Source organism: Camelus bactrianus, chromosome 4, assembly GCF_048773025.1.
Source record: "Camelus bactrianus isolate YW-2024 breed Bactrian camel chromosome 4, ASM4877302v1, whole genome shotgun sequence".
In the NCBI taxonomy this organism is placed as follows: domain Eukaryota; kingdom Metazoa; phylum Chordata; class Mammalia; order Artiodactyla; family Camelidae; genus Camelus; species Camelus bactrianus.
Window position 1 is genome coordinate 68,760,051 of NC_133542.1, and position 26,886 is coordinate 68,786,936.

Consider the following 26,886-nt stretch of genomic DNA (forward strand, 5'->3'; position numbering starts at 1 on the left):
TGAATTACACTGGCATCAGGGCAGCAACACAAAGCTACTGACCCAACAGTTCAAGTGTGTGCAGCAAATGTCTTAGCCACTTCTTTCATCTAACTATACAATTAAAAACTATATAAGGAGCTGGGTAGTTGGGGAGGTGGGAATCAAAACAGTATTGTGCTCATTCAATAAAAGAAAATCCCTGATGAAAAATTATGTGCCAAGAAGCTTAGACTATAAATTTTATTGCATTTTAGGTAACCTGGAAGTTCTTATCCTGAAGGGGAAAAGTTGGTTTTCAAAACTACCTGAACAGATGCTAAAGTGCTTTATTAATTGGCTGGCTTCACAAAGATTTCCTGGAATGACAAAAATTAATTATAATAGTAAAGGGATACCAATTATTTCACAAAATGGTAAATTCCAACATCATTTATGACCACAGTCATAAGAGACACTGGAACACTCGTCCTTATTAAGTGGACAGTTGCATATCAAGAACTGATCACCACAACCCTTTGGATAGTCAAATTACTTACACAAAGCCAAAACATGGTATCACAGACCTTTACAAAAAAGGACAATTTGTTTTTTTCTACACTTTAAAAAATCTGCTTCAGATTACAATTCACAAATACAAGAGTCTTGACTTAGCAACCTTTCCAGTTTCAGTTAAAAAAACGAACACTTTCTAAAAGTTAAGGTCAAGTGTTACAGCAAGAGAAGAATGATTCCTATTGAAAAGTACATATATTTTACTTAATGATACTCATGATAGATTGTAAACTGGGTTGATCACATTCTACTCAATTGGTATCAAATGAACACATCAGCATTACAAGTATTAAATGTTTTCCTGTTACTAGAGAGGATATAAACCAAAACATTAATATGGCAGTTATTTCTTTAGGCACAGTTTAGTGATTTTTTTTTTAAATAAACAGTACTGAATCTCAGTTGAAGTTTTAAACTTAATAACCAAAGGGTCAAGAACTCTGATTAGGAAAAAAGAAAAAGTAGTAACTTTAAGCTAACAATGTACGCTGTTTAAAATTTCTAACACTTTAACCTATCTGGGCTTTAAGATTACTTTATTAAAAAATACAAGGAATCTGCAAAAAGATCAATACAATTATCTTAACGTACAAAGTCATAAGCTGTAGCAGTTTTTAACTAAAATTTAAAAACACAACAAGAAGGGCAGCCCTTTAGACCAATTTATTTTATATCCATTTAAAATATCATCCAACAAAGGACAATGAAGTTTACAGCCGGGACAGGTATACAGAACTCGAGGCATTTGCAGTCCATCGTGCCCACTGAGTAACAACTTTGCTGCTGAAATTTCTTAAAACTTACCAAACTAAAACAAAAGGCTTAATAATACAAAAGGAGGAGTATTTCAGTGTAGCCTGTCTTGTCAATTGGCTTTTTAAAAAAAGGAAACACATCCTGTTTCCCTCAGACCAGTAAATAAGCAAGAGCCACATGCAGCAGTGTGAGTATTAAGACATTTCTCAAGTCTTCTCAAATGAGTCCAAGGTGGGGACGGGATGGGGGGAGAAAATTGATAGAAAAACATTGCTATAGACACCATAACAAACAATAAATTTAGATAATTTAAAATTAAAAAAAAAAAGGCAAGAGGCAGCATTTCAGCAGCAAAGTGCTCAATAAAAAGTATATTGTAGAGGGTAATACACAAAAGTTGGGGTAAGAAGAGGGTAGGAAAATGGGTCAGCAGGATGGGCGAAGGCCTCAAAGGAAATACGGCGTCGTCGTTCTGGGCGGAATAACACGTTCTGAATCTGGAACTGCCCGGAATAACTTTGGTTCTCTTGTATTTACGTCTTTGAAGACCATTATTGAAGCAATATTTCCACAACGATAGCAGTAATTAGGAGCAGACCATACTGTTACCAGCTTCTCATCAAACATAAATTTATAGCCTTCATGCACTAGTTGGTGTGCTCTGCAGATGAGTTTTAAGTTGTTGATATGAACAAACTGCAATTTAGAAAGGTTTTGTTAAGTATCCAGCATTTTTTTTAAATCAACCTACGTAGATAAGAAAATCATTTAAATAAAGCATAAATCCTTTAACTACTAAAGTTCTCGTGATTATAGAACCCATTCTACAGCTGTCCCCACTAATTTCCATAGTTATAGGCAAATAGAGCCATTTTGTCCTGACTTACAGAAATAACAGTCACATAAGTAGTTAGAAGTTTCTGAAAGAAAAGCACTCTGTAAATACTATCAGATATGAAATAAAGTCTTTTCATGACTTAATAATAAATATATGACTATCAATATCTATCATTTATTGAGGGTTTAGTATAGTTCTTACAAAACATCTGAAAGATTTATTATCTTTCTCTTCCAACTTAAGGAAAGAGAGGCTTACGATGAATAACTACCTAAGTTATGTTGAACCTAGCTCTCTGACTCTTATGCTGGACTACCTCCCAGTGTAAGTTCACTGTGTATGTATATATATTTTTAACGGAAAATAGATGAACCTCAGAAAAATTGCCTATTCACTATACATACATACATCAAATCATTATGTTGTACACCTAAAACTAATACAATGTTATATGTCAATTATATCTCAATTGAAAACATATGTACTAAAATACATATTCTTATGTATATATAAAAGTTGCCTACCCTGCCCTTGCTATCTCATTACTTAATTGCAGTATTTGAAAGAAAAGGAACATTTATTTTATACATACTACCAAGTGGATGCTAAAGGAGGTGATCTATCATGTGACCTCATTTAACTACTAAGGAAAGAGATACATGATAAATACACAAGAAATCTGATAGCCACAGCCACCAGTTCTTTATGAAGTCTATTAGCAACCAACAAACTACTTTTCCAAAAATGTTGGCTTTACCTCATTTGTGACCTTTGCGCCAAAAAGCCAACCTGCTCCTCGGGGACTGATTGCCCAAGTATCCACATCTTCAGGATCTGACCAAACCAGATCACAAAATGCTCCTTTATGAGGAATTTCCTGATTCCGTTCAATGGTTCGAATTTGATCCAGTGTTTTGATATCAGGAGATAAACCACCATGAACACACAAAATCTGCTCATCTATTAACTAACAAAAAAGGATAATAAAGAGGTGAATGTATATTAATAAACTTGGTCATATCTAAATTCATCAATGAACACTAATAATACAATTGAGACAGCAGATAAAAATATGCAAAGTGTAACTGGCAGGAAAATATCTGAGCTTTTTAAAAGACTTATATAAACTTACAGCTGCTACTGTGAGCATGTCGAAAACTTTGGTACAGTATCTCCAGGCGTTAGCATTCCCATACTTGGTTTGGCACTCATCTGTGACAGAAATAGAAGAGTTCTCATTAATGAAGTTCCGAATCTGCTGATAAAAATAAAGACTACATCTAATACTAGGACAACAGAAATTCAGCTTAAACTAGGATGGCAAGTCATATTTAGCCCTAGTAGGTCCTCCATGTAGAGACAGAGGAGACTAATGTCCACCTAGTCTAAGAATGTGGACCTGCTGTTCATTCCAGAAGTGGCCCTAAGAAGCAGCTGAAATTACTGGTCAAAATGCTATGATCAAGAAGAGCTAAATATAAATCAATAAAAAAAGTTAAAAAAGAAGAGCTAAATATTAATTTCCCATAACCCAAAGAAAATGTTTTTGACTACTATGTTACTAATACTAGGCAATTCTATCAAAAAGTGCAATGTATTTAATGTCACTCATTACCTTATTTTAGCAGAATAACCAAACAAATCAGAGGACTCAACTACAGAAGCATAAACAATTCCCATGTCAACACTTCTCAGGCCTAGGTTGTCTCTTCTGAGATTTTCTGGAAGTTGTGAATATTTGAATTCCAGTAAGTACACCTGCAGTCATCACTAAGGACAGACTGCCAATCAATTCTTACATATTCCCAGCTGAACATTCTCCTGCTGTCTACAATAGTTAATAGGGTACACATCTCTTCTTTCAACTAATACCATGGAAGTTCTGCTCTTTAGCTTCTTTAGTTTTAAAAAAAATTGACATCACTATTGCCCTAAGTACAGCTGAAAATGATCTAGGATATAAAACTGTGGGGTATGGTCAATCCTCATGATTTTCTAATTTATACCTCTATGTGAAGCAGACAAATCTTGCCAACAGACAGTTCCAACACTGAGCTCAGTTTACCAGCAGGAATCTTGTATTTTTCACCTTCACACATAAGCAAAGCACTTGGTTTACAGTAACTGCTCAGCATACATTAATCAGTGTGAACTGAAGGCCCAATATAATTAACAGCTATACATGGACATTTTTACTACTTTAAAATCAATGTTAAGTTCCATGATGACTAAAATTATCTCTCTCCTGAGAAGCAGATGGGCTTCCTCTTATTAAACAAAATCATCAATGAGCACTAGAGCATAGCCTGTAAACAAAAAATTCAGCACTAGACGTTGTGCTGTTGTCATTTTCTTCAGTCAAGGTATCTTGATTAAAATGTTCTCCTCCCCCCGCCCTTTTTCCCCTTTTGCTCTACAATGATAATGCTAGTCAAATTCTGGAGTGTAATTATACGTATAACATGAACCTCTGAAAGCTGGAGCCAGTTGCTTTCACTGAGCTAACACCACATTACATATTATCCAATATATTGATTATTTTGCAAAAGAATCAAAAAAATTTATTCCAAATGGTACTTGGAGTTCTGTGAATGAAAATCAGAAGTAACTTGTAGAAAAGAGACAAATATTAGCCATCCAACTTTTCAATTACTATTAACAGTTATATAAACAATAAATCAGCAAAATTTCTCAATTTAGTAATTGATAATGGCTGACATGAGTAAGAGAGTTCAGCTTATCTTTACAGTGACAGAAGATAATTCAAAATACATAGTCTATAAAGGGTTATGAGATTAATATTTTCAAATCTCTCAGTATCTGCCTTAATTGTGCTTAAGGAAAACCCATATTAATAATCTCAACAGTTTTGCTATCTAAAGTCCTTGAAAGAACCTCCTAACCTTAGTTTTTAAAACTTTCAACCATATAAAACTTTTATAGAAGAGGTTACTCTGTTTTCAATGGCTGAGTTCTGTCTCTGACCCTGGAGGTCCTCGTATTCTCTGAGGCAAGCACACAGGATTATAGCACACCCACACAGTAAAATATAATGCAGTTATAAAAAAAAATCAAGGAAGTGAAAAAGCTGGTCACAATATTAAGTGAAAAAAGCAGGTATGATCCCATTTTAGCATGGTGTGCGTGTATACATACGTATGTATACAAACACACACCCATGTACATATATATAGAATACATTCTCAAACTGAGTGTACAGAACATTCCCCTTCAACAGATTCTAAGGTCCCACCCCAAAAGGTCTGCAGTGGTGCCTGAAATCTACATTTTTAAAAAGCACTCCAGATAATACCAATAAGGTAAACTGAGAACTAAACTTTGAGGCATTGGTCTAGAAAGATGTACACCAAAAAGTTAAGAATGGCTCTCTCCAACTACTAGGTACAAAATAAATAAAACTACAAGGATATATCGTACAACACAGGGAATATACTTAATATTTTATAGTAACTTTCAAAGTAGTATAAGGTATAAAAAATTGAATCACTATAGCATACATCTGAAGTTAATATAATATTGTAAATCAACTATACTTCAATTAAAAACAAGAATATTTCTCTACACAGTAAGATACTTTTCAATCAATTAGGGGAGGAGAGGAAGTTAAAGGTGAGAAAGCGGGAAAAGATTATCTGTATTTTCTAATTTTCCTATAAAAAGAACATGTATGACTTGTTTGGCTTTTTTCCCCAAACAATATTCAGAATGAGAGAAACAGAAGGTCTTACCATAAAATCCATACACCTGTGTTATCTGTCTACTCTCATGATTTCCTCGCAAAAGTGTGATACGATCAGGCCATTTAGCCTTTAGTGCAAGAAGGTAAGTGAAGGTCTCCAAACTATAGTAACCTCTGTCTACAAAGTCACCCTGTAAAGTAAGAGTTTACAGTTACAAGCAATACAATAGTAACAATACTTTTTAAATATTATACCAAAGTGCACGAACTCAGAGACACAGCCTAAAATAACAAAAATCAAAGTTACACACTGAATTATTTGGAAACTGGGTTTTAACAAAAAGGTGAAATGGAAAAATAAACTGTCCCTACTAAATGTTTGTGCTAGTCTTATGCTACAGGAGGCCTACAGCAACCTGCTGTGCAATTCTTTTTCCCTACAAGACCACCATTTTTTCAATTCTCTATTATCTACACTAATAAATGTTTCTAAAAGATCACGTGTGAATTAAAATTTTTTTAATGAATTTCAAAAATCTTTTTAACTGAATCAGAAGATCTGCCAACCTGAAGAGAAGTTTTTTTTTGTAAAAGCAAATACCATAATTATAACAGTGTTCTACATTCACCTTTGTATTTAACAACTGCATATAATAACATGCTATTTATACTTCCCATTAATGTTTTACTTGGGCCAATATTAGACCAATAGGAAAACAGCTAAAATAACAGGAAAGTAACCCAGAAATTTTCAGAAGAAAGGAAAATAATAGAAGAATTCAGAAAAAGTTCAATAGTAACATTATATTCCAAAAGGAAAGTAAGCAAAAATCTACCTTAATAGCAAATGTGTAGTATACATGTATATTCATTGATCCACAGATTAGAAAACAGATGATAATGAATGCTCAACAAACTGATAAAATAACAGTAAACTGAAGATTTATGCCTTAAACCCATGGTCCTGAGCTATTTTCCTGCCTAACCATTACTGAGGACTACAATCCAGCCTTATATATAGCAGTTTGCTAAAGCAATTATTCTCAACTAGAGGACACGGCAAAAGGTAGAAAAGTACAGAATTACTTTTTCATAAATTTAAATAGTGACTGTCACATGGCAATGAAATTATATAATTTGCACATAATAACTCAGATCCCTCCCATTTAAAATTTGGTATCACTGGTGTTTACATACCATAAATATGTAGTTTGTGTCAGGAACCTGACCTCCAGTTCTGAATAGTTCACAAAGGTCATAAAACTATAAAAGAAAGGCAATATATGCTCATTACAAATTCCTGTGAAGGAGTAAAATATTAAAACTGAGACCAAACTGTGTAAAGAAGCAGTTAATTAGGGGATTTCAAATATTTACATTTATAAAAAGGAATAAAGTGAAAGCAAAACTGCCAAGCACACACAGCTCCCAAGCCTTACCACTCCCCCCCAAAAAAAGCACTGAAATGAGGCTCACAGTTACCATTATTGCCATGCCTAGCTGATTAATGTTATAAGCATTCCCTTCTCAAATTTCTTTCATACATCTCCTCATCTACCACATGAGAACTTAAAATCATTTATCAGTTACCAAACTTGCCAATAAGCTTACCCAATCACCTCACCCCATATTCAGCATCTATTTTAATGAGACAAAAGATAAGGAAACAAGTGGATAAGAATTTCTTCCAAAGAATGACTTTACACGATAGTGTCCTGAAGACATCAGCCTACCCTCTTAAACTCTACTTTTGCAGATGTGTACCCTTAGGCTCATCTTCTCAATAATCAGTAAAAAAGAACAGTGTATTTCATCATATACTATTTGACCAAAAACTAACAAAATGTGCATTTGGTAACTTCAGTCAACTAGATTATCCTAGTCCTAATTCCTAAAGAAAACTTCAGTTTTTCTGAAAAGGATTTTGGATTAAAGGAATTGACTGTAATATAGTATATACAGTAGTTACCAACTGTAACTAATAATTTCCTTCACATGTATCTTTTACACTTGAAAATAAATGTACTACTTAAACTTGTAATACTTAAAACAGTACAGGAATCATAATCATAGTGAACAAAACTGAAATTTAAATGTTAACTACTGAAATAAACAAAGTACTACCCTTTCCAACAATGTTTCATAAATCTGGAGTTGTTACTTGCTTAGATTAAAAAAAACTTCAGGAAGTTTAAAATAAAACTTTCTTATCTTCTTAAAATTAACAAGTAAACAAATGAAACAAATTCCATTTCAGTCAAGTAGTAGACTATTATTTATTCAAAATATTTGCTGTCCATTTCTGCTAAGTGGAGTTCCTCCCTTTGAAGGAATATACTTCACACTTCTCACCCCACAGATGTGTATGTGATGTGTATTTGTATCATATATCATATATATATATGAACACAATCACACATAGTATGAGCAGTAAAAAAAGAAATACATGTATATACACACACTCACACACACACACATACTCTCAGTGTGTATACTCTCGTCTAGTAATTCCACTTCTGTGACTATACCCTAAACGCAAAAAAAAAGTGTATGTATCTAAAGAAAATGTGTCACAGCATCATTTACAATAACAGAAGAAACAACCTTCATGACTAACATAAGGGAATATTTTAATAAAGTATGATCTACCAACTCAAGGACGTGGAACTTATGTGGTCATAAATAATGATTATAATGGAAACTGTGTAGCAAAGTGGGAAAATGATTAGGGAAAAGACTGGAACACAAAACCATACCTATAACTATACAATTTACTATGTAAAACTTGAGTATGCATACACACAAAGTCAGAAAGGAATCATTAAAAAGTTTTATAAAACAGTTGTTTTTTATAAAAGTGTAGTAAAAGAGTCCTTAAACTTTTCTACTGATGTTTACAGATACACACTTTCTTGAATAAAAACTTTGTAAGTTTCCACTTAACCTATATATATTTGGATGATCAAAAATTCTGCTTCAGGGACCCACAGTTCCTACACCATATTGGAATTTTTTCCCGAAATTCTTGAATATAATAAACATTTACTGAGAACATGTGCAGAAAATTAACCTTGTCATAAATCACTGGGAAGCCCATCTCATCATTTTACAAATAATTTCTACCATCTATGTTTTTCACGTCATAGATACACCGTAAATGTTCTCATTTTAAAATAGAATCAATCCTGAGAAGCAGATTTTATTTCATCATTAGAAGCAAGGGAACAACTAGCCAATTCAGTTTTTAAACTTCTGGGTTTCAGGACCCATTTATAGTCTTAAAAATTACATGTTCCTGAAAAGCTTTGTTTAAATGTTAAATCAATCAGTATTTACCATATTAGAAATTGAAAACAATCATTTTAATGTTTAAATTTATTTTTAAAATCAGTAACTCACTAAGTAGTAATATACACATTTTTGACGAAAAATAAATCGTTTTCCAAAACAAAACAAAACAAATTTGAGAAGAGTGGCACTGCTTTACATTTTTGCAAATCTCTTTAATGTCTGGCTAAAAAGAGCACATGGATTCTCACAACCTGTCTTTGCATCTAATCTGTTGAGATATGCTGATTAAAGCATATGAAGAAAGCCCAGCTTCACACAGATGTGTTACAAAAGGGAGGAGTATTTTAATAACCTTTAGAGGTTTATGGTGTATATTTTTCTTTTAATACATCAAAACCTGACAACTCTTCTCTTTTCAAACTCTGTTAGATAAGTTAGTCTAATACTTTGAGTGGATAAACACACTGGTCATTTGGAAAATGGAAATAACATTTCATCATACATCATCAAAAAACATATTAATACCATCACTTGTCTCATCAGAAAAGTCTTTTAAGTATCAGTAGCTGACAGCCTCATGGTGGTGAACTCAGATTTTCTAAAATTCCAGTATTTCACTTGAAAACTCAAATTTTGTCACTGGCAACGAACACCATCAACTGTTTTCCTTGAAGTGACTGGCTCACTTCCCTCACGTTTGCAAAAAATGTTTGCCAAAAACCTATAGTTTGTCATTAATTCTCTAAAGTAAAAATAGCATCCCATTAAAAAAGAGGCTATTTCAGCTGGTGATGCAAAGAGTTACACAAATATTTTTCTTTGAGCAAAGCATCTTTCCTTAGTATACAGTAGGTATGCTTTATGCCTACTTCCTCTTTCATGACAGGGACAATTCAAAAGATGTATCTACTCAAGGGCTGAGAGTTAACATTACTGCTTCATCAAGGACATTTTTAAGTGGTACTGGCATTTTATTTTACTGTACATGTATGCAGTGTGAAGAACACAATGACAACCAGCATGGGCTGGTGACACTCCCTTAAATTGATACTGAGATGCCAGCAATTTTGATTCTGTGCCACCTTAAAGGCCCTCAAGGGTCCACAGGCCGTATTTAAAGAACTGAAGAGCTAGCTGAAGTAGCTTCTTAAACAGCTAGTGTGTAGCCAAAACAGGACTTAAACCAAGCTGAAGTCTACAGCCTCCTCACTAGAATATAATGTTTCAATGCTTCTCAGCAGTATATGCTTGCCAACATTTTATAATGAGTTTATTTATACTCATAACCCAATCCTGCCGTTCCAGAACTGGCCCAAGGGGAAGACAACTGTACAAGTCCCTAAAGACACATCTTACATTTGACTTAGTCTGCAGACATTTAGGAACTCCTCAAGTCTCATGCTTTCAATGAGCAATTGATTTAAAGGATCAAGCACAAGTCAATTTGGTGATAATCTTAAAATAACATGGGCTACCAGGCACCCAAATGAGTTTCAAATCTCAGCTCTGTTCATTAGCAGCTATACGTATTTGGGCTAATTTCTCAATCTTTCAGTCTCAGTTTCCTTTACAAAATGATCCAGTGTCATAGGACTCTTGAAAAAAATCTGACATGGAATAGGTGAAAAAGCACTTTGTTAACCTCAAAACACAAGATAAATGAAAGCAAAACTGAATATTTGACTGAAGACATATAATATAAAAGAGCAATTTTATTAATTAATTTTCGTAATTCGAAGTTGTCTACCTTCCTGACCTTTGATCATGACTAATTCACATACTGAAGAGTCCTTGGTAACACAGGTAAACCCTTCAACTTTAATATTATAATCAAGAGAAAATATTACTTGTTTTATTCCAGCTTTTAGAAATGTGTTAAGGCATTGCTTGTATTAATATTCTTTATGTTAGCAAAATGCAAATGTTTATTATCCTTTTGGAAAGAAGTTACAGGGAAATTAAGAAATACACTCAAGTCTACTCTAGAGAACTAGAACTTGAACAGATCAAAGATGACATAATGGGGCCTCTACTCAGAAGTTGATAACATTCAGATATCAGATTTATTATATCATCAACCATCCATAGAACAGATTGAAAAACCAAAAAGAGTCCTCTGAGTTGTCAAAACAGGACTTTACTCATAGAGCAGCCTCCAATCACAACCCATCTACATACGTTTCTGCTCCTTTAGGCAGTCATATTTAAGGTAGTCATATTTTTCAAGTCCTGCTGGCATTCATAAATACTATACTGTCCACGATATATTATATGCCTTATAGCCCCAATTCCACTGCATGCATACAGCAGGCTGTTAAGTGTTCTGTTCAGCTTTCATTTCCCAGTAAAACAGAAAAAACTACAAATACACAGGTTTTCAACTAGGCTAAACACTGACAGTAAAAGTCTAGAGATGAGGGGTACTCCTCCTGTCACTGCTCTGAAACTCTCAAAAACAAACAAAAACCCGGAAGATGAAAAACTGAACTGTCTTTCTCATCTCATTCTAGCAGAGACTTGCTGTGAAATCATGCACCAACAATGCTATCTCTCTGAACTCCTATTTCCATTTCTACTAAGGAAATGAAAAATTTTCAATAAAATATGATATAAGTGAACAGAATGAATAGAGAAGAAATGAACAGAATGAACAGACAATTAGTGCCTAAACTAAAGCCTTTCCTATCAATTATAGTAACTAAGAGCAGTCCACATGTGTTTTATATCTCCCCTGTCCACAGAGCAATAATGCTTCACTCTATTCATTTTGTAGGCGTAATTTCAACAAACTCCATGAATAATCTGACCACTGCTTTTTATTCACTGTAACAATGACCAGTAATCATTAGTGTCACACAGACTGAGGTACCCTAGCTAACCACTAGCTTTTTTTTTTTTTTAATATTTTGCAGCACAAGTGGACTAAGGACAGTACAACAGCTAAAAATCTGCTCATGAAATTTTACCTGTCCATGTATGTCTCCACACACTGTTACTGGTGTTGATACTGGTTGGACATTTGACTCTTCCAGGAGGAGGTCACAAACATAGTCACATAGCCGCTGTAAAAAGAGAAAATAAAATGCAACCTTTTACCACAATATTAAAATTAAGGATCGAATGCAAAAAAGACAAGAACTAACATATTGTGTCATAGGAAAGGAAACTACCCGTTGGTGATTCTGGGATTTGATTTCTGTGAGGATTCACCCTCTTCTCCCAATGCCTATTCCACAATGCAAACTCCCTGACCACACAGATAGTAGGTTCTAGAAGACAAACAGCTTTGCAAGGAACTGTAAAATGATGCTTTTCACCAAAAAATGTAAGAGTAAATAACTTTAACAGGAAAAGTTTTTTACTGCTAATCTTTAAAGTAAATTGCAAACCATGCACATACCAAACACAACCCAGCAATTACACTCTTGGCAATGAAAGTCGACGATCACATAAAAATCTGTACACAAATGTTCATAGAAACCTAATTCATAATAGCCAAAAACTGGAAATAAATCAGATGTCTTTCAAAAGTGAATAGTTAAGCAAATCGTAGTACATTCACACCATGGAATACTATTCAGCATTAAAAAGAAACAAACTATTGACACATGACAATCTGGATAAATTTCAAGGGATTTATGAGTGGGAGGGAAAAAAAAAATCCCAACAGGTTACATACTGCATGATTCCATTTATATAACATTCTTGAAATAACAAAACTTATAGAAATGGAGACCAGATTGGTGATTGCCAGGGGTTTAGGAGTTAGGGGCAGCAGGAAGGAAGAGAGTGTATATAAAAAGGACAACATGTGGAATCCTTGTGATGTGTCCTGAATGTGATGTTGGATACATGAGACTACAGATATAATAAAAGTGCATAAGCCTAAATACACACACCCAAATGAATACAAGTAAAACTGGGGAAATATGAACAAGATTGTGTGGTGTATCAATGTCAATATCCTGGTTGTGGTATTCGTACTATAGTTCTACAAGATGTTACTACTAGGGAAAACCGGGTAAAAGATACATGGGACCTCTTGACATTATTTCTTATAACTGCATACAAATCTACAATTATCTCAAAATAAAAATGTTACCTAAAATTCATTAACTACAAAATGTAAATCTAAAATTGAGGAGTCACTCTACCTTTTAAAAAGAACTCTAAATGTTTGCACTTTAAAAGTATTTATCCTCTGAAAGCACTAAAATCAAAGGATTTCTCACAACACCGCTCTAGAGAAGGAAGTGCATAGTCGGCTATGTGTAAAGAACAGGAGGGGAAACTTCCTTCCATGTGAGACCAGTTTATATTAGTCAGAGGCCCTACTAGATTTTATGAAGGTCTGCCAAGAAAGGAAAAATTAAACTACTCAAGCACAACAAAATTATTTTACACATCAATTAAGGAATCTAAATGCAACAATTCACTTAAATATGAGACACATTTTAACAGTTATAGCAACACTGTACACAGAGGCAAGCACAGAAGAGAACCAAAATGGGAGGAAGGAAGACGAAGAAAAAGGCCCCCCAAAAGAAAATGAGGGGAAATTGAGCTGTTTAGAAATTTTCAAATTAAAGTGGTTTACTCTTATTCCTAGGATAAGTTCCCAATCTTCAAGTAGCACCTCAATGGCAAGATCTTCGTTTTGGCCTGGAATCCTTCTGGCCCTGAGTAGCGAGCTCCTCCTTGTGCTGGATTCCCACAACACTCAGATGCTTCAAAAAACAATTCTTAGTCCATCCATTATTCATAATAGGAATAGATACTGGAGAGTGAAACAAAGTTTCTGAACTTAGAGCCTTAACTTTATAATGAAAGATGGTCACCAAGGTTCCTTCAGTTCCCATAAGCATGTGTTAAACAAACACTTCAGCTTTTTCCTCCCTACGTAGGGAAAAGCCCAGTTCTTCCTTACTGTGTGTTTCTCTCCTATGTATCTTCTTTACTACTCACACAGAACATTCAAATTTCTGACACTCCTGGTCACCAAATCTGTGGAGGTTTTCTCCCTCTACAACATTCAATTCTCTGCAATACCAGCTGAGTATCCTACAATTTAACTCAATTCTGACACTATCTACTAGAGATAGTAGAGCAGAGATCAAATATCAACTCTACTTCTTACTACCTACTACTTAGCTTACTGTCAGTTACTTAGCTGTGTAACCCTGAGCAAGTTATTTGATCTCTCTGTGCGTTTCCACATCCACAAAATAGAGATACCAACCTGGAGATATTCTAAGGATTAAATAAGACGGTGCATGCAAAGAGCTATGGAGTTTTATACACAAACACAGGCATATGCACATACACACACAGTCACACAATCTACTACATATAAATGTACAATGAATTATAAAACATGAGCTAGAATGATGTATATCAAATCCAAAATAGCAGTTGCTAGAGATGTCAAACAAAAGGAATTCCACTTTTGTCTTTAAGACAAACAACCCAATTTGTAAAATGAGCAAAGGACTTGAATAAATATATTTCCAAAGAAGAAATACAAATGGCCAATACCCACATGAAAAGATGCTCAGTATCATTAGTCATTAGGAAAATAAATGCAAATCAAAATCACAACGGGATACTATTTCACACATACTAGGATGACTAAAATTATTTAAAGATGGAAAACAAGTGTTGGCAAAGATATGGAGAAACTGGCACCTTCACATATTTCTGGTAGGAGTATAAATGGTGCACCCAGAATGGAAAGGAGTTTGGCAGTTCCTCAAACACTAAACACAGAATTACCATATGACCCATCATTTCCACTTCTGGGTATATACTCCAAAGAATTGAAAGCAGAAAGCAGATACTTGTACACCAATGTTCACTGCAGCATTATTCACAATAGACAAAAGATGGAAACAACTCAAGGGTCCATCAACAGATGAACAGATAAACAAAATGTGGTATATATCTGTACAATGAAACATTACTCAGCCACAGAAAGGAATGAACTACAGATACATGTTACAACATACATGACTCTTGAAAACATCATGCTAAGTGAAATAAGCCAACTGGCCACCTAATATATGATTCAATTTATCTGAAATGTCTAGGATGGGCAAATCCATAGAGATAAAAAATAGATTAAGTGGTTGCTTAGGGCTGGGGTTTGGTGGAGGGGGAAATGGGGAGCTACTGCTACTGTGTATCGTTTCTCTTTGGAATAATAATAATGTTCTAAAGTTGGTTATAGTAATGGTTGCACAACTCTGTAAACATATTAAAATGTACTGGGGAAAAACCACTGAATTATACACTTTAAAAATGAACTTTATGGGGGGAGGGTATAGCTCAGTGGTAGAGTGCGTGTCTAGCATGTACGAAGTCCTGGGTCCAATCCCCAGCACCTCTGCTAAAAAAAAAAGTAAACCTAATTAACTCTCCTACAAAATAAAAATTTTAAAAATAATAAAAATTATCTTTAAAAAAGAACTTTATGATAATGTGACCTATATCTTAATAAAATTGTTATTTTTAATTAATAATATGTATTACCTGTTAAAAAATAATTACCACCTTGACCATAACCACTCAAATCTATTCCTTGTGGATAGAGATGGCTGTGCTTCCAATCAATTTCAAAAGCTCACTATTGTACAGCATCCTATTTCTATTATAATCCATTAGACCTGTGCCATAATTTCTTATTATCTGTATAGCAATTAGCTCCCAAAGTTTATAATCTACTACTTTTTTTTAAACTCTAACTCATTTTCATCTAGCTTAAGGGTAGTTCCAAAAAATAAATATGCCATGATTGCCCTGTATTTTTTTATAGTCTTTCATTATCGCCCCCCTTCTCATCATTATACTTTTAAATGTGCTTTCTAAAACTATACAATTTTTTTAGAGCGTCCTAGCATTTTTTTATTGTGCTAAATAGACAAAACATAAAACGTATCATTTTAACCATCTTTAGATGAACATATGTTGAATTTCATAGTGGCATTAAGTACATTCACATTGTTGTACTACCATAGCCATCTATCTCCAGAACTTTTTTCTAAATTCAATTTTAAAAACTATACAAGATTTTAAATAAAATAATACAGTGATGTTTTAAAATACCTATCTCAGGATCTTACCCATCTTTTTTAGGTAAAATGTGTTGCCCAATTAATATTTGCAATTTTTTTCAGGTACGTTCACCAAATCCCTCAAAGAGAATTCCACCAAGGTATTTGTAGAAGTGCTTTGCTGCAATTTGTACAAGAGAGTGCAGAGTTTTCTGTTTCTTGCCAAGAAGTCTGCGTGTTCTCAGGCACTTGTCCCACCCACACTCTCTTTCAGATTTCACATCTTTTAAGAACAGTGTTAACTTCCATCAGTGAAGGTCAGAGCCCATACCGAACACATCTTCTGATCTCTCCATTTGTCCACCGTTACTTGTAAATTTGGTGGCTCCACTGTGCACATCACTTTAAAAATCCTTAAGATGTTACCCAAACAAACAAACCTATTATAAACTCCATGTGAATTAAGCCAAACTATACCCTAGAGGGGCCTGTCCACACCCAGCCTTATACTGCCCTCCTTTCCCAATTGCTTTTTTCCCAAATTGCACTTTAATACTGTGCCATCATGTTCAAAAATCAACTGCATTTCTTTACACTAACGATGAATCAACAGAAAAAGAAAGTAAAGAATCAATCCCCTTTAAAATAGTACCCAAAGTAATAAAATACCTAGGAATAAATCTAACCAAGGAGGTGAAAGAATTATACATGGAAAACTATAAAACACTGATTAAGGAAATTAAAGAAGACTTTAAAAAGTGGAAAGATATCCCATGCTCCTGGATTGGAAGAATCAATATTGTTAAAATGGTCATACTGCCCTAGGCAATCTACAGATTTAATGCAATCCCTATCAAATTACCCAGGATATATTTCACAGAACTAGAACAAATCATAATAAAATTTATATGGAACCAAAAAAGACCTAGAACTGCCAAAACATTACTGAAGAAAAACAAAGAGGCTGGAGGAATAACTCTCCCACACTTCAGACAACACTATAGAGCTACAGTAATCAAAAGAACATGGTATAGGTACAAAAACAGACATATGGACTGACGGAACAGAATAGAGGGCCCAGAAATGAACGCACAAACTTTTGGTCAACTAATCTTTGACAAAGGTGGCAAGAATATGCAATAGAATAAAGACAGTCTCTTCAGCAAATGGTGTTGGGAAAACCAGACAACAGCATGTAAAGCAGTGAAGCTAGAACACTCCCTTACACCATACACAAAAATAAACTCAAAATGGATCAAAGACTTAAACATAAGACAAGATACAATAAACCTCCTAGAAGAAAATATAGGCAAAACATTATCTGACATACCTCTCAAAAATGTTCTCCTAGGGCAGTCTACCCAAGCAATAGAAATAAAAGCAAGAATATACAAATGGGACCTAATTAAACTTACAAGCTTCTGCACAGCAAAGGAAACCATAAATAAAACAAAACGACAACCTACAGAATGGGAGAAAATTTTTGCACATGAAACTGACAAAGGCTTGATCTCCAGAATATATAAGCAGCTCATACGACTTAATAAGAAAAAAACAAACAACCCAATCCAAAAATGGGCAGAAGACCTAAACAAGCAATTCTCCAAGGAAGAAATACAAATGCTCAATAGGCACATGAAAAAATGCTCAATATCACTAATTATCAGAGAAATGCAAATCAAAACTATAATGAGGTATCACCTCACACCAGTTAGAATGGCCATCATTCAAAAGTCCACAAATGACAAATGCTGGAGAGGCTGTGGAGAAAAGGGAACCCTCCTACACTGTTGGCGAGAATGCAGTTTGGTGCAGCCATTGTGGAAAACAGTATGGAGATTCCTCAAAAGGGGGACTAGGAATAGACTTACCATAGGACCCAGTCATCCCGCTCCTGGGCATATATCCAGAAGGAACCCTACTTCAAAAAGACACCTGCACCCCAATGTTCATAGCAGCACTATTACAATAGCCAAGACATGGAAACAGCCTAAATGTCCATCAACAGATGACTGGATAAAGAAGATGTGGTATATTTATACAATGGAATACTATTCAGCCATAAAAACCGACAACATAACGCCATTTGCAGCAACATGGATGTTCCTGGAGAATGTCATTCTAAGTGAAGTTAGAAGAGAAAGAAAAATACCATATGAGATTGCTCATATGTAGAATCTGAAAAAAAAAAAAAAGAACATAAATACAAAACAGAAACAGACTCATAGACACAGAATACAAACTTGTGGTTGCTGGGGGCGGGGGGAAGGGACAGACTGGGAGTTTAAAATTTGTAGATACTGACAGGCATATGTAGAATAGATAAACAAGATTATACTGTATAGCACAGGGAAATATATACAAGATCTTGTGGTAGTTCACAGCAAAAACAAAATGTGACAATGAACATATGTATGTTCATGTATAACTGAAAAATTCTGCTCTACACTGGAATTTGACACAACATTGTAAAATGACTATAACTCAATTAAAAAATGTTAAAATAAAAAAAAAAGAATAAGGCTAAAAAAAAAAAATACTGTGCCATCAACCCACAGTAAAGGACATTAAAGGAAACAGTCCTCTACAGAGCTTGTTTTGTGTGGACTATAGAAACAAGGGACATGAGATGCTGTGATTAAATAGTTGCCTTCAAGGAGGACCAGAGGAGAAATGTCTGTCTCTCTGCTTCTTCTATCAGGGATAGGTGTGATCTTCCTGAGAAGCTTGTTTTTATCACCTTACAACTCTGTAAATTTTTTAATTGATCAGATTCCATCTTTCTATAAGCTCCTAAGTAGCTTGAGGCCTAATTTTAAAGAAGTAACCTGCTTACAGATGAATGGATAAAAAGGATGTAATACACACACACAATGAAATACTATTCAGACATAAAAAAGAACAAAATTTTGCCATTTGCAGCAACATGGATGGATTTGGAGGGCATTATGCTAAGTGAAAATAAGTCGGACAGAAAAAGACAAATACAGTATGGTATCACTTACATGTGAAATCTAAAAAATACAACAAACTAGTGAATATAACAAAAAAGAAGCAGATTCACAGATATAGAGAACAAACTAGTGGTTACCAGCGGGTGGGGGAGGAGCAACACAGGAGTGGGGGAGTGGGAGGTACAAACTACTGGGTGTAAGACAGGCTCGAGGCTGTACTGTACAGCATGGGGAATACAGCCAATATTTCGTAGTAATTATAAATGAAAAGTAACTTTAAAATTGTATTAATTTTTTAATTAAAAAAGTAATTTGGTCATCATAGCTTTTATTTTATTTACTATTCTTACTTTTCCTATTGGCTCCATCTTGGTTTCCTATATTTATTTTCTCATCTCATTTTTCTTACTTATTCTGAATGTAATTTATCTTGCTATACTGACTGCTCTATATCCTTTTTAGAACAAAGTCAGTTATCATTTAACATTTTGAAACTAATCATAGCACAGATTCCATGGCTCCCATTCTGAATATGCCAGAATTTGCACTCATATACAACTGGCTCTCATAGCCCATAATACCTCCTGAACTGCAAGTCACCTCTGGTGACTGGCCCATATCCCCAGTGCTGCCTAATTTCAGTTTGCACTTCATGCCAAAACGTAGACATAAATAAATTTCTTTAAATACACTAGAAATGAGCAGTACAGGAAAATTAATCTGATTAAAACAGTTCCAAGACAAAGAAGAAAAGCCTCCACTTACACATGCTCTTCTAACGTTAGTTTAGTAGCTTCTTTCTGCAATATGCTTTTCTAGGAAACAAGGATACATTCAACATTGCGACCCAATTTATTAGAAAACTAACCAGATGTCTTTTAATAGCGTTTGTTAATCCCATAGATGAAGTTGGTTTTTTGCATATCAGTGAGTTGAAGTGGAATTTTCTATTCTTTAGTATATGTAAAACAGTTTTAAGCTTTGTGTTGATAATGAGTAAAATGTTGCTTGTTATGAAATTTTATCTTGATATGAACTTGAAATTGGATATTGGAATGATTTGGAAGATAAATCAGTCGAATTTTTTTAGACCTTTAGACCTGTGGACAATACAAAAATAAACCAAAGAATATCACTGTGAAACCCTGCCAATCTCAAAAGCCAACAAGCATCTAGGGAACACATGGAAACTACTTAGGCAGCATCTTCAACCAGAGGCCAGGCACACTAACTCGAATAAAGTAACAGCTGCCTCCTATAACTGCCACTTCTGCTGTCCCAACTGAGGATTCAGAGCACTAAGCCTCTGAGCCAAAGCCATTGCCTCTCATCTCTCCAGTTCAGCAGTAGCTGACAAGTTCACATCAAGCATACACAAAAATAAGAAGTCCATGAAATCTCAGTACAAACTCTACATACATCAGCCAACTACACACACAGGGACCTCACGGAGCCCAGCCTTGCCATGGGAGAGGCTCCTCCAAAGCCCTTCACAGCTCTGTTTCACTGCTTGGTTTGTAGGAAGCATGGTTTCTCTTACTGCTCCAAAACAGTCACTAAGGTAAGATTCTCAACCTTATTCCAAATTTAGGGCAAACTACACCCATATCTCCCCATGGTGCCCTTGAACCCTTGAACAAGTAGAGGTTCGTGGCCCCCATTCTTAGGAGACCCTCCGTCCCTTCTCTACCTTTTCCTCAAGATACCTGTTTACAGATCCATCCTACTCTCTGCTCCTGTCTCCCTGTTCCTTTTTGTCCCTCAAATACACTGGGTTTTAAATTTTTGTAATTCTTTGTTTAGCTGATCTTGCTATCTAAAATATACTATTTCCTTTATTTACTTTTAAATTCTGGTATTTAAAAATCCCTTATCTTAAGAAATAAAAATCTATCTAAAATTACATTTTACACAGCTTTTGTATAGAGTCTCTACTGTAATACAAACCATTGGGAATGGAGAGTGAGAATCTAAAATGATAATGATATTCATCCTTACAATCCAGAAGGAAATATCTATATCTTCAGTCTAAACCAGAGTTTCTCAACCACGGCCCTGCTGGTAATACTTTGCTGTGGGGAGCTGCTGTCCTGTGCATTATAGGATGATTAGCAACATCTGGCCTCTACACCCACTAGATAGCCACAGCAACCCTATCAGTGAAAAATCTAAAAATGTTTCCAGACATTGCCAAACACCTTCTTGGGGTGCAAAATCACCCCCAGTTGAGAACCACTGGTCTAGACCTTTCTCTTGAATTTAATACTATTAGAATAGTGTCTGGAGCACATTTGGCAATCAATAAATATTTGTTACCTAACGGATCTGTTTATCCACAGTTGTCTAAACATCTCTCCTTCAATGGCTTGACTTGGCAGCATCTCAAGTTCAGTATGGCCCAAACCAAACTCCCTTGCATTCCTTAATCTAGCTATAGTATTTACTAAGTAATCCATGCGAGAAACTAAGAGATCACAATGAACTCTTCTCTTTCCCTTATAACCTAGTCATAACCTGTCAACAAATCCTATTATACCTTCTTCATTTCCTGTTAAACACCACAACCACATGGCTTACTTCAAAAGCTCTCATGTCACCTGGTCCATTGCCTCTATGACATTTTTGTCCCATTCCAATCCATGTTGCTGGAATAATATTTCTAAAACATACTGTCACTGTCCCCCTTAAAAGCCTCCCAAGGACTCTCTATGGTAGTGTTTCCCAAACTCCATTCAGATGTCATCTTCATGATTTTGTCATGTTCCTACTACATACAACAGTGTATCCTTCTAATAATTTTCTTTGAATCTACTTTTCTTTTTAGTTAGCCACATTTTAAAAAATATCACAAAGTCATAGTGTTATTTATTTGTTTTTCCCTAAAATAGAAAAAGTGTTTATCCATGAACTACCTAAAAGGTAAAAATCCAAGTTCATTGGTCTAGTCTTCCATGACTTGGCCTCTGCCTGTCTTCCCTGCAGCCACACCAAACTACTTCAAATTCCCTGACCAGCCATGTTCTTTCAGACTAAGTTATACCACTGCACATGGTATTTCTTCTGCTTCATGTTCTTTCCTTCCCATTTTGTCTACCTGAACAAACTGCTCATCCTCTCATAGCTCCTCCTCTGTGAAAATATCTGTGGCTCCAGAGTTAGATGCTGCTTCTTCTATGTTCCCCAAAATTCTGGACAGCCCTCTATTTTAGCACCTACCACACCAGGCAGTGATAATTTACTACCTCTCTATCCCCCTTACTATTTTGAGAGTCCCTCAAAGATAGAAGTATTGAAGTCTATCCACAGTACCCACAGGGAACAGTGGACAGGAGACATTTAAAGAAATGTTTGTTGTAAAGCAGTACAGTTTGATTCGACAAACCTTAACTGACTGACTATCATACACATGGCAGTGCTCTAAGACTGTGGACAATACAAAAATAAACTACATACGATTCTGGCCCTGCAAGCTTACAGTCCAATGGTAGAGACAGACACATTTACTATCATACAAAACAGAACAATACAGGGGTAGTAGGTAGTAAAATGGAACAAAAAGTGCTAATGGGCAAAAGGTCAGAAAAGAAAGAATGGGAATTTTTAATAGCAAATAAATTCAGGTATGTACTCTGCTGAGTCACTGAGGCAAAAATCACTTAAACCTTATCAAGTCCTGGCTCTGGTATCTGTTCTGCCTATCACAATGACAGAAGGGACATGAAGGTGTTCTGAAAACTATAAATAGCTATGTAAATTCTAACTGTTACTAATAATTCTGACTGGAATCCAGGAGCCCTGCATGGAGAAAGTGACATATGAGCTACAGCTAAAAAGGGGCGTGGAGGGTATCGTATAGTGGAAGCATAAGTGGTCGTTATGGACGTGAACCCTAGAGCCAGACTGCCTAGGTTTGAATCTCAGCTCCTTCACTTCCTTACTAGCTGTATGACGTTGGAAAGTTACTTAATCTGTCTGTGTTTCAGCTACCTGCCTATAAAATGGGGCAAGTATTAGTACCCAGCTCACAGAGTATCAAGTGATTTAATATTCTTGCTATATAAGCATTAAATAAGTAGGTGAAAGAAACAGACTAAGGAGAAGCAAAGATGCAGGGATGTATAAGACACATTGTTCCAAGAGAGCAATCCAATCTGTGCTCAGAATGGAAGGTTTAAAAAAAAGTGATGAAATGGAAGACATACTTAGAAAAGCATACTATTTTTCTCATCCTAAAAAGGCTATTAACTGTATCAGAAAGAGCTCTGCACAAAGAGGCTTTCCAACTTAATTCACTGATTAGCTGGACATCCTCAGGCAGATCATAAACTCTATGTAGCTCAGTTCCCCTCAGTAAAGTGAGAAGGACACAGAACTAGATAAACTGCATCTTGCTCAGCTCTGAAATTCTAAGGAAGGGGCTGACGCGTCATTAGAAGTGTGCACTGTCCCATAGGAAACCTACATCCACATATAGCTACTAAGCACCTGAAAAGAGCCAACGGCGCTTCACTAAATCTCAGAAAAAAGCAAAGGAGAATCCTTTGAAGCTTTATGGAGACATTTCAGAGATACAACTTTACAGAGCAGGTAGCCTTATACAGAAAACTCAAGAGATGGCTCAGACTAAACAAAAAAGTGAGTTCCAAAAAGATTACATTAACTATTAATTCATAAAAGTAGTTGTTTTTCTTTATGTTGCGTCTCGGAGATAGACACTAGTATTCTCCCAACCTCTACCAAGGAAATTTCCTCCTGTTCTTCAGTTAAAAAAAAACTGAACACTAACTCAGTGTGCAATTTCTTTATTTACATGGCACCTTTAATTTAGAACTACTGGAGAGATCAGACAATCCCCAAGTGATAGAACCCTTCCCTTGCCAAAATACTTAAGTGTAAGTATTCCGTAAACATGTCTTTTATTATTCATTCTACCACTTAGCCAGATATGGAATCTGTATTTTCTATGATTCTCTCTGAAATCTTTATTGTCAATGAGAATCACATGAGCTCTTTTTTTTCTTAATTATGGTTTGGTTATGCTTTGGTCCACTCATTTTCACACATTTCATCCTTATTTCTTTAAGCCAGTTATGTAGATTTGATCCAGAACTAGTGATTTGACCACTTTCAATTTAGATATAGAAAAATAATGATTAGATCCAGAACATACTATGCATTTATTATTTTATTTAGTACCTCCAACTTCCAATCAATCTAAAACACAAGTGAATTTCTATTTTTCTACCAGAAGAAAATCTTTTCCATAATGATATCTTTCCTTCCTTTGATATTACTTTATTTTGGCTTTAAAGCCTCAGAAAAAGTGCTCCTGCAATACTTTCCTGGCCTGCCTAATTTTAGTTTGCACTTCGTGCCAAAACGTAGACACAAATAAATTTCTTTAAATACACTAGAAATGAGCAGTACAGGAAAATTAATCTGATAAAAAGTTCCAAGACAGAGAAGAAAAGCCTCCACTTACACAGATTAAATTCAAATTTCTTTTTCTTCTAGTAGTTGCGCAGAAAATTTTAAGTTTATTAAAAAACAGATACACACTAAGTGCAGTCCAATTGTGTTGCAAAGGGAAATGAAATAATTTAATATCTATAGTCTCTTAAATTGGGAAGGAAACACAACGTTTATCAAACTAAGAGGTCTAAAAAAAATTCGACTGATTTATCTTCCAAATCATCCCAATATCCAATTCAAGTTCATATCATGATAAAATTTCATAACAAGCAACATTTTACTCATTATCAACACAAAGCTTAAAACTGTTTTACATATACTAAAGAATAGAAAATTCCACTTCAACTCACTGATATGCAAAAACCAACTTCACCTATGGGATTAACAAACGTTATTAAAAGACATCTGGTTAGTTTTCTAATAAATTGGGTCGCAATGTTGGTTGTATCCTTGTTTCCTAGAAAAGCATATTGCAGAAGGAAGCTACAAAACTAACGTTAGAAGAGCATGAAAGCTACATTTCTACTAATACTGGCTTTGTCCCCGTTTTAATTAAATTAACCTGTTAATAGGAGGAAAGTGGACAAGAATGATTCCTCTATCAAATAGCATGTATAATTAACATAAAAGTACAAATAATTTATATTCACAACAACTCCTGTGGCCTTAAACATAATGCACATTAGTTGACCGATGTTAAGTATCAACTCCCTGTACCAAGAGATGGCGAAACAAGAAACCAGTAATATCTTCCCCTAGAGAAAAAAGTCACGGACAAAGATAAATTGCTTTAAATCTACAGCTTAAAGAATAAAAAGAACTCAGAACTATCGTTTACCCACTTACAACACAGCAAATCAAAGTTAACTGAACAAATAAAACAAGCACTAGCACTAACCGCCTAGACTCTGCTAGACACCTAAGCACTCACTGGTTTTGACAAGCGCATTGAAACACTTGTCAAAAGAGCAGTATCTCCAAGACTTACATTCCTTCATCCTCACATTGATTCCTTTATCCAAACATACGTTTACTGTTACTAGGACTCTGCAGTACAAGGAACAACTCATCTCCTTTGAAAAACCAAGAGAGTGAAATCTTGAGCTAAGAAGGGAACTGGGGGGAACAACCTAAAAGGCAGAAAAATATTTGTATTTATTGAGAGCCTACTACTTTATCCACTTAAATTAGTTCAACGCACTCGAAAATGGGTTCTTATTGGAATTAGCAGAAGGAAACTAACACTCCTAAACAAGCACCTGGGAGAAGTGATCGGGAAGAGGGACGACTTGACATTCTCTCACATCCCCATCAAACCGCTCGAGCTCCTCGTCTGCCCTCTTCCCATTCCAATTTCTCAGGAGCCTAATCACACGGGGCTCCGTTCCGGGAGCGGGCGGCATCTCCTGTCAGACGCCGGCCACCCCGCGCGCCCCTGTCACCACCTTGGCGGGGGTCGGGGGGGAACGACGACCCCAGGCCTCTGCCCGCGGGGGCTCGGCTCGGACTCCGGGAAACCGAGGGTCGGAGTGAAGGAAGTGGAGCCTTGTAAGCAAAGCTGTTACAGCTCGGAGCCCTGGGGCAGCTCCAAGTCCAGGAGGGGCAACCCTGGGGGCAGAGGCCGCGACACCCCTCGGAATCCCAGCCCAGGGAACCGGGACAGCACTCGGGGAACTCGGGCTCCCCCTGCTCCCCGCGTAACGCCAAGTCCGACCGGTCGCTTCGCACCGCGCTAGGCCCTCCACCGTGACGGGACGGGATATCCGCGGGGGTCCCGCGGAGTGAGGAAGGGCGGGCCGGCGGGCGCCCCACTGCCGGAAGGGGCGAACCCCGAAAGTAGCGCTCCCGCCAGGCCGGGCTCACCTTCAGGTCGTTCTCCGGCAAGTACTTGCATAGCCGGGCTATCTCCACATACTTGTCCAAGTCTAGGGGCGCCATTTTAGAAATAACAAGCCCCGGCAACAGCGGCGGCGGCGGCTGTACTAGCAGCGGCAGCGGCGGAGGCCGAAGCCGGAACCCTTCCTACGTCACGTCCGGCCCGTGAGAGGCGTCTGCGCAGCGGCGTAAAGCTTGACCCGATTTTCCCCGCTGCCTCGGCACGCCCTGCGCCCTCTCCCGCTGAACCCAGACTGCAGGCCCCTAGAGGCCCCCTGGGTCCAGGGGAGGAAACCTGCTGAGACCCGTAGTTTTTCTGCCGCAGGGAGTGCTGGGATTTGTAGTTTTCCGCCGTGGCCAAACACTCCTCTTTTTCCCTCCTTCCCTTCCTGTAGACTTGCACCTCTGGGGACCCAG

General features: G+C 36.2%; 1 protein-coding gene across 1 annotated transcript; it reads right to left on the reverse strand.

Annotated features, from left to right (window-relative positions):
• Positions 1-208: 208 nt before the first annotated feature.
• Positions 209-26,713, reverse strand: PPP6C (protein phosphatase 6 catalytic subunit). Its single transcript, XM_010956144.3, has 7 exons — positions 26,458-26,713; positions 12,086-12,181; positions 7,026-7,091; positions 5,878-6,019; positions 3,261-3,340; positions 2,886-3,095; positions 209-1,986 (listed from the first exon to the last, which is right to left on the reverse strand). Exons 1-7 carry the CDS (start codon positions 26,530-26,532, stop codon positions 1,738-1,740), a joined length of 918 nt encoding a protein of 305 aa, XP_010954446.1. The 5' UTR covers positions 26,533-26,713; the 3' UTR covers positions 209-1,737.
• Between the last annotated feature and the right edge of the window lie 173 nt (positions 26,714-26,886).